This window comes from Juglans microcarpa x Juglans regia, chromosome 6S (genome assembly GCF_004785595.1).
Source record: "Juglans microcarpa x Juglans regia isolate MS1-56 chromosome 6S, Jm3101_v1.0, whole genome shotgun sequence".
NCBI lineage: Eukaryota > Viridiplantae > Streptophyta > Magnoliopsida > Fagales > Juglandaceae > Juglans > Juglans microcarpa x Juglans regia.
In genome coordinates this window covers 19,428,902-19,437,661 of record NC_054605.1, presented here as the reverse complement: position 1 = coordinate 19,437,661, position 8,760 = coordinate 19,428,902, and the positions used below count along the sequence as shown (strand labels likewise).

The window sequence follows — 8,760 nt, the reverse complement described above, 5'->3', positions numbered from 1 at the left end:
TATTAAAATATATATATATATATATATATATATATATATACACACACGTATACTCTTTTATAAGCTTGTTTGTATTATTATATTATATAAACAAGGTAAGTTCATTGAATCCTAGAAAATCAGTCAGGCAATGCTCCGATTGATAACAAAATTTTTATCATTTTATTTTCCGAGAAGTGCAACGATGATAAAAAAATTTCATAAAAATAAAATTTTAGATTTTAGATTATATTTATTTTAATTTAATATATTATATTATATTAATTTATATGAAAATGTTTTTTTATTTTATATATTGGTAAAATATTGTCTTCTTATTTTTGTATTTTTTTAATTTTAAAAATAAAAATATTAATAATAAAAAAATCTCACAAAAATAAATTCTTATAAAATATTTATATAATATATTAAATTAAATTTATAATAAAAATAATCTTATAATTTAATATAACACATTAAAATCTTTCGTGCTAAAACATTTATCCTCTTACAAACACCTTGTCGTGTGCGACTTTGGCTGCTCGGCCGCATGCGTATCTGAGGCATGGTACTCATCACCATCGCATAGTACTCATCACAATCGCCGCGTTCCCCGCCCTGGGCAAGTGAAGTACGAGCAAACTAATATTTGCGACCTCGTCTTCTGTCGTACTATAATGCCAATCCCGGCAGAATCTACAGCAATAACAATCCAACGCCTGTCCATCTCACCCGTGTCCAATTCGGTCATATCCCGCCACGTGGCCGTGATCGGAGCCGGAGCCGCCGGACTCGTGACGGCTCGAGAGCTCCGGCGCAAGGGACACAGCGTCGTCGTCTTCGAGCGCGGTGACCAGGTCGGCGGCACCTGGGTGTATACTGCGATGGTCGAGTCCGACTGTCTCGGACTCGACCCGACTCGGACTAAGGTCCACAGCAGCCTATACGGCTCCCTCCGCACCAACCTCCCCCGCGAGGCCATGGGCTTCAGCGACTACCCGTTCTTCTACAGAGACGACCCGGACCGAGACCCGAGACGGTTCCCGGGTCACCGAGAGGTCCTCATGTATCTCAAAGATTTCGCGCGCGAGTTTCGGATCTGTGAATTGGTGCGGTTCGAGACAGAGGTCGTGCGCGTGAGATTAATGGAGGGCTCGAAATGGAATGTAAAATCTAGAAAGAGAGACGAAGATGAAGCTGGTTTTGATGAGATTTTTGACGCCGTTGTTGTATGTAATGGGCACCATACCGAACCTCGGATCGCCTGGATTCCGGGTATGGCTTTGCATACAAGTTTGGGCCTAAACTTTAAGTTTGCATTTGAATATTCTGTGTTGAGTGTATTGAGATAAAAGTTTAAGAATTAAATATAATATTATTAAAATATTATTTTTTATATTATTATTATTTTAAAATTAACAAAAATTAAATTATTTATTATATTTTATATTAAAATTTAAAAAAATTATAATGATTAAATAGGATGAGTTGAAATGAATTTGAAATCTAAGCAAACATAATAAAAGATATAAGGAGGATCATTTCTACTGGAAAACAGTTAGAAATTTTATTAAGGGTAGGCTGGCGCTTAACCAAAGCCTTATGAGGCTTACTCTTGGTCCTTGTTGATATTTATTATTGTACTTCCAGGTATGAATGAATGGCCGGGGAAGCAAATGCATAGCCACAATTATCGTGTTCCTGAGCCTTTTCGAGATCAAGTATGTGCCAGGTTTCTATCTTCTTTGTCCTTTGCGCTTGCGCTTTTGTGTGAGTGTGTGCGTGATGCGTGTTATGGTAATACTATTTGCATTTCTGGTTCTGATACCACTTGTCTCCATTTAAATATGTCATGCATGGTGGTTTGTAAAAGGCATTGCTTGATGCATAGAGAATATTCAGATGTGTTCGGGTGAATCTCATATAATTGACCATTGATAATTCTTTGGCTGATTGCCAGCACCACCGTACTTTTTCATTTTAAGCCTAGGTTCCTCGGTTTTGCCATTTCTGTGGACATGTATGGATAATTTAGAGGACATGAGATGAATCCGTAAGTAGAGTAATGCATACGTAAGTAGACTTTTTCATTACAAGTCCCGCATAGGCCCTTTGTAAAAAAATGAGTCCCACTAAAAAAAGAATGATTTTTTTTACACTTTTTCAAGGTGTGGTCCACTTTTTTACAAAGGCTTGTGTAAGGCTTGTCCATTCGGAGCTTATACAAGTCATTTCTCATACAAGCAAAGCTCATTGTCATGTTTTTTTTAGGGGTGGAGGGTGGTTTCTTTTCACCAACGAGCTAAAAATCACTAGCTTAGGAAAAACAAAACTATCACAAGTTCCGTATAATGTCACCCATGTTGGATGGCATCTCAAAATAAGGCACTCACAATAGCTTGCTTGAATTGAGGATTACTGATCAATGCCATCTCTTATAACACCAGATTATGATCTATGACCACGTATATAGTTCTTATTTGTGGAGTTTGATGGCATGGTTATGTTTGGCTATACAAATGCAGCTACCTAAGGTTGTTTCTTTGTTTCAATAGTGTAAAATTGCACTGAATATGTCTCGGTAGGTAAATATGCCTTGAATAAATACTCTGTGTGCACAGTTGTAACAAGCCAAATATTGATTATTATTGGAGACTGTTTTTCCTTTCCTTTCTTTTGGAATGAGTTGAGCACCGACATCATCTTATAAATAATACTTAGCAATTAGAATGAACAACTTACTGCCCATAACGTCCTTTCAGTTGCAATCCCTTCCACCAGTGATCGGCTTAGCTTATCCATTTCCTGCTATTGACAGGTTGTAGTTTTGATTGGGAGTTCAGCAAGTGCTGTTGATATTTCACAGGACATAGCTGGTGTTGCCAAAGAAGTCCACATTGCAGCGAGAACAGTTGGGGATGAAACATTTGGAAAACAGCCTGGCTATGATAACATGTGGCTTCATCCTATGGTAAACATCTTGATCCATGTTGGGAATTGGCTGATTATTATGGGAAGTCGGACAAGTAATCTGAGTGTGATTACAGGGAAGGCTGGTTAAAGTGCTAACCTTAATGAACTTTGATGCAGATAGGAAGTGTCAGTGGAGATGGTACTGTATATTTCCAAGATGGCAGTTTTGTCCTTGCTGATGTCATTCTACACTGCACAGGGTATACTGCATGCTCCATCAACTTGGCATTAGCTTTGATTTAGTACCAGAATCCTCTTTACACAAACTTTCATTTCATAAAATCTGTGAGTAAACCAAAAATGTAACCTTGAATGATCAGTAGAGGATGTTTGTCTTTTTAAGGTACAAGTATGATTTTCCTTTTCTTGAGACAAATGGCGTTGTGACTGTGGATGACAACCGTGTGGGGCCACTGTACAAGCACGTTTTCCCACCAGCCCTGGCCCCGTGGCTTTCCTTTGTTGGATTAACATGGAAGGTTCATCCTTATTATTTAGTTGGATCTTTAATTTGGTCTTAGTTAATGGTGGAAGTAAATCTTTTGCATTGGGTTGGTGACAGGTTATTCCATTCCCCATGTTTGAATTACAAAGCAAGTGGATAGCTGGTGTTTTGTCAAATCAATTGATGCTTCCATCACAGGAGGAGATGATGGAAGATGTTGAAACTTTATACTCGTCACTTGAAGCTGCTGGTACGCCTAAGCGATACACTCATTGTATGGGTATTAGTCAGGTAAATTCACCCTAGTCTGGAGCGCACATCATGGATTGATTTTGATTTTATTTTTATGGTGGCACATTTCCAATTAAAGTGTTGTAAAATGATATCCCAAGCTCTTATGGTGCAAGACATCATCTTGTCCCCTTTGATCTCGATGGTTAACTTACACCCTCATCCTTCCCCCCTCCCCAAAAGAAAAAAGAAAAGCAAAAAAACATAATGGTGGGTGATTTTTTGTGGAATGATGGAAATCAAATTTAGTGCCTCTAGTTTGATTTATTTACATTAGTCTGGTTAGGGTTAGAAAACCTTTTGGATGTCATTTGCAGTTCGAGTACAATAGTTGGCTTGCGGCGCAGTGTGGATGTCCTGGAAATGAAGAATGGAGGGTGCAGATGTATCATGCTCATGGCAGGAACAAACTTGCTCGATCCAAGGCTTTCCGCGACGAATGGGAAGATCATCACTTGGTTTTGCAAGCTCACGAGGACTTCATCAAGTACACCTCCAATGGCGTTAGTGACAAATGTGTCTCAGAGTAATCAGGTTTCAAGACTCCCTCAACCCCTGTATCATTTTCCGGGGAAAACCAATGATATGTTATTTTCTTGTACTTACCTTTGCTTAATCATTATTCTGAATGATAAATATTACAAGTATAAATTAAGAATAATGATCGTGATCGTGATCAACAATATACATGAAGGGTGCATTCTTCCATTCCTTCGCATTGAGCTTGAATAATTACAGAGTATTGCACCAGCCGGGAATTGGTCCCAGGTCTGTACCCTGGCCGGGTACTCTTCAACCACACAATATCTTAATTGAATTATATATAATGTATCATAAAGACCATTGGTGCACTTTCCCCTATTAAATTCAAAACCGTTAAATTATTTAAAAATAGAAAGCTCCCTTAAAATCTCCCTCTCTTTATTATATCTAAGGAGCGTTACAAATACAAAAAAAAACAACAGACTGAAATATTTACTCCTTTAGTTATTACATTAAATACGATTCATTGTCCGCCTACTAATAATCTATGGGATAAATAGGTATTCAACACGGTCATGTTTCCATGGAGTTCCTCTTATTTATTCTTTTATTTTTTGCTAAATTATTGGTGAACTTGAACTTTTCGTCATCCAATTACAAAGAATTTGAGAATTAAAGGTAAAATGTTATTTTTGGGTAGAAAATAAGGAACAAGAAGTGTACGTAGAACCAGAAAGGAAAAGCAAACACTGTTCTTTCAGTAGTATTTCTAGGACTCGTCCAAGTACATGGAAAAAGCTACTCGTCCAAGATCATGCATTCTTAAGAAAATGCATTATTTTCTTAAGAATAATGCATTTTCTTTACTATTATTTTATTATCTAGTAAAATGAAGAAATGACCTTCTTGTATGATCTAGAAGAGAATAAATTTAATCAACTAATATTTTTAATAATATTATGAATATTTTTAAAGAATATTTAAAGAGATTAAAAAAATATTAAAAGAAACTCGATAGACGTACTTTCTTTTTTCTTAAGAATAATGCATTTTCTTTACTATTATTTTATTATCTAGTAAAATGAAGAAATGACCTTTTTGCATGATCTAAAAGAATAAATTTAATCAACTAATATAACTATGTAAATTAATTAAAAATAAATTTAATTTTATAAAAATTGACATTCTTTTATTTTTTGAGTCACTTTTAATAAAATTGAATTTATTTTAGTTAAATTACATAATTATGTTGGTTGATTGAATTTTTTTTTTTTTTTAAATTATGCAAGAAGTTTGTCTTCTGAAATTTTTAATCTAAATTCAAAAAAGATAAAAAAAAATAACTAAATAATAAAACATTAATAACATACTGTAAAGGTATCATTAATTACGTACTTCAAAATGCTTTTTTATTAGAAAATATGATAAAAGATAAGTGGTGGGTTCCGACAAACACTTCGAATAATAACAACAGTAAAAATGAATTCATTAGCCCGGCAACTAAAGAGGACAATTATATTTATCGCTCTGCCCTCAAGATTTGGAAGGTCAATGTTCCTGTCCCTATTCTTCCATAACATTCAATTCCACGGTGAACGGCGAGGCACACCCTTTCGCCGGTTCGAAGCCACGGAAATCTTCTTCGAAGGCGAGCATCTAGGTCTGTCGGAATCCTGGTTCACCGACTTCAAGTTGCAGCGTTTATTTTTCACGAGCTCCCTACAAGCTACTGTTTTGCAACTCGCTGCACTGACACCACCACTGCTACTACTTGAACTTGCACTCGTTGACCGCGCTTCTTCTTCAACGGCCGAATCATGGGTCATTTGGCCGTGTTCTTCAATCTCTGAAACGCACTCACTTCTCGCTCTGTACTCTGGCAATGCTATTTGCACGAGTTCATGACAGTCTTCACCGTTGTTGACCACTTGTTGGTGATGAACCTGTAACATGATACGGATCAAAAGGTTGGGGAAAATATATATAAGGTTGACCCAAATAATAAAAATTGAGTTTTTGAGTGAGGAAATGGACCTTGCAGGAAACAGAGCAGAAGATGTATGGGTCTTGGAGCCTACGATCGCATGTGATGCAAAACTTGCCCGAGCCTCTGAAGGGGCGGGATAATATTGGCCTTTGGTTTAAAAATACGACTTTTGCACTGTTTGTTGTGTATGACTGTTCAATTCGAGAAACCCAGAACTAACATGTCTCAGCGAGAAAGGAAAAAGAAAAACAGAGTGTGTGATAATTTGTACCATTTGTTATATTTAGAGTTCATACTTACTTGGACAAGGGAACAGTCCATCAATTGTTGAGCATCACTCAACCTTATAACACTGTTATAAACATACCTCCGTATCTAAGATCAACAAAAAAATGATAAAGATGATGATATGGAAGCAAGAGGTGGTGCAAATTTGTACTAATTTTGCGTATAAATGAGGAATCTATATACGTATGATGTTTGGATTTTACTTATAAAAAAAAAAACGTATGATGTTTAGATTTTGGTATCGACCTGTAAGAGACGGTGAGAGCTGTGAGAGAGCATGCAGTGTGGGCATATGCTGGTGCAACAGTCCAAGCAAAATATGTTCTTCTCGTTCTTCTTTGCAAACTCGTGAATTACACACGGGTAAAAGAACTTCTCTCGTAGGAGAAATTCAAGCCAGTGAGGAATAGAACTTACATCAACCTGACAAAGTACCAAGAAAAGTAAATAATTGTGTTATTTATTTTTTAAAAATGGCTCCAAGAGAGGACCAGAAGTTTCAAATCTAAAGATAATCTAGTTTACCATTTCTTTCACGAAACAAAAAGAATGAAAAAGGTCGGGTAAATATGGTGGGGAATATAAGAAATGGACAACAAATGGTCATTCTTCAGATAAAGAGACAGAGAAGAGGGAAAACAGAACATGGGGAAGGAGATGACTGCATGTGAGATAGTGCAGCATGTGAGGAATGCAAGAGTGGGTAAAGAGCAGGCACTCTACTGCAGTCTGCAATAGAGTTGGAGTTACTTACTGTTATACCCTGTAAGGTGGTGAGAGCAGAAGCGAGTGGGGGGAGGTTGGCTCTCATTTAAAGCAGAGGTGACAATTCTCTCTGTTAGTTTTTAAGCAGAGAAGATAATTTTAGATGAAAAGTAAAAGTTAAATAAAATATTATTATAATATTAATTTATAATATTATTATTATTTTAAAATTTAAAAAAATTGAATTATTTATTATATTTTATATAAAAAAAAAATTTTAAAAAATTATAATAATTAGAGGAAATAGAAGATGATGTAAGACCAAGTTTTGTGTGCCCGTATGTTATGAAACATCAGAATCAAACTTTTTCGCAATTTTAAATTGGACCGAACCCTTGTGCAACTTTAACTAAAAAGCCTGAACGCCTCTAAATTCAGTACAAAAACATGGCTTGGACTGGACCCTACTGATCTCCAAGTATGACTATGCCAATGGCTGCCAGCCTGAGTCCCCATATCATTGGACCCCCGGTGACCTTTTCCCAGCTCTCTGTAAAAGCGGTAAAAGTTTGCTGCTAGCGGGTTAGCTACAGCTTTGTTTTGTTTTCTAAGGTCTAGATTTTCATTGTCATGATTTTGTTGTTGTGGGTATCTTTTTGGATTAATTTGACATGTGCAGAAAGACGATGATAAATTTAATACGATTAATTCATAGGCAATGACCTACCCATTTCTTGTCGTTCCAGTGGTTGAGCTAGCCATTGAATAAGGGCGTATAATACTTGAATGATAATAGTCGATGGTTTTTGCTTAACTTCCCAAGTGATCAAAACTACTGGAAAAAGTTGACAACTTCATTAAAAATTCATGGACAAGGGAACACGAGATTACCGATCAAAACTAACGTAGTTGACCGGCTGCTTATTCTCCATTCTTCCTTGTTTATCGTGAACAGATGATGAATATGAATATGAACAGATGATGAATATTGAATTATTAAGTATACAAGTCCACCCATGGACAAAGGGTGTCCATGTCCCTACGGATGAAGACAACGTTATAAACAGAACATTATGAACCCTCGTGTTCTTTGTAAACGCAGGCCCCCCCCCGGGCCGCCCAAAGATCTGGAAAACTAATAAATAATAATAATGGCGAAGAAACTTCTCGATTGGCGTTGGACATGCAGACCGAGACGATATAAGACATTGTACTTTCCCACTGTTTACGACCAATTCTTGAGTCACCCCTACGAGGAAAGTTATGAAAACAATATTAATGTGAGTAATCGTGCTGGGTAACAAAAGAATTATTTTAGATGCAGTCCTTTGCGGCCTTTGTGCGCGCGAAACGAAACGGTTCGTTTCATTTAAGCATATAATTCATTCATCTCAAAAACGAAGCTCTCCCCCTCACATGCTGAGTACCAACTACAAAAAGTGTCAATCCATCCACGCGTACGCACACTCTGTCTCTTATCTCTATGCAGATGATTTTCAAAGCCTCCACTGCCATGGTTGTCTTTCCTTGCTCCAGGGTCTCTCTCTTTCTTTATTTTATCTCTTGTATATTATTTTTTCATTTTTCGTTTAAATATGTACAGAGTTAT

General features: G+C 36.6%; 2 protein-coding genes across 2 annotated transcripts; one reads left to right on the top strand and one right to left on the bottom strand.

Annotated features, from left to right (window-relative positions):
- The first annotated feature begins 487 nt into the window (after nucleotides 1-487).
- On the top strand, nucleotides 488-4,396 carry LOC121237884 (flavin-containing monooxygenase FMO GS-OX-like 4). Its single transcript, XM_041134805.1, has 7 exons — nucleotides 488-1,254; nucleotides 1,630-1,700; nucleotides 2,798-2,950; nucleotides 3,070-3,152; nucleotides 3,296-3,431; nucleotides 3,515-3,688; nucleotides 4,006-4,396. The coding sequence occupies exons 1-7, from the start codon at nucleotides 657-659 to the stop codon at nucleotides 4,216-4,218; spliced, it is 1,428 nt and encodes a 475-aa protein (XP_040990739.1). The 5' UTR covers nucleotides 488-656; the 3' UTR covers nucleotides 4,219-4,396.
- A 1,218-nt stretch (nucleotides 4,397-5,614) lies between these two features.
- On the bottom strand, nucleotides 5,615-7,242 carry LOC121237725 (protein RGF1 INDUCIBLE TRANSCRIPTION FACTOR 1-like). Its single transcript, XM_041134583.1, has 5 exons — nucleotides 6,972-7,242; nucleotides 6,693-6,869; nucleotides 6,459-6,533; nucleotides 6,206-6,349; nucleotides 5,615-6,114 (listed from the first exon to the last, which is right to left on the bottom strand). The coding sequence occupies exons 1-5, from the start codon at nucleotides 6,972-6,974 to the stop codon at nucleotides 5,752-5,754; spliced, it is 762 nt and encodes a 253-aa protein (XP_040990517.1). The 5' UTR covers nucleotides 6,975-7,242; the 3' UTR covers nucleotides 5,615-5,751.
- Between the last annotated feature and the right edge of the window lie 1,518 nt (nucleotides 7,243-8,760).

What these genes read in the sequence shown, in the direction of transcription:
- LOC121237884 (XM_041134805.1), top strand. Translation starts at nt 657, where the DNA reads ATGCCAATCCCGGCAGAATCTACAGCAATAACAATCCAACGCCTGTCC. An exon ending in ACATGTGGCTTCATCCTATG is followed by an intron (nt 2,951 to 3,069) that starts GTAAACATCTTG and finishes ACTTTGATGCAG; the next exon opens with ATAGGAAGTGTCAGTGGAGA. An exon ending in TTGTTGGATTAACATGGAAG is followed by an intron (nt 3,432 to 3,514) that starts GTTCATCCTTAT and finishes GGTTGGTGACAG; the next exon opens with GTTATTCCATTCCCCATGTT.
- LOC121237725 (XM_041134583.1), bottom strand. An exon ending in GCTCTCACCGTCTCTTACAG is followed by an intron (nt 6,534 to 6,692) that starts GTCGATACCAAA and finishes TGTTGATCTTAG; the next exon opens with ATACGGAGGTATGTTTATAA. An exon ending in TCTGCTCTGTTTCCTGCAAG is followed by an intron (nt 6,115 to 6,205) that starts GTCCATTTCCTC and finishes ATCATGTTACAG; the next exon opens with GTTCATCACCAACAAGTGGT.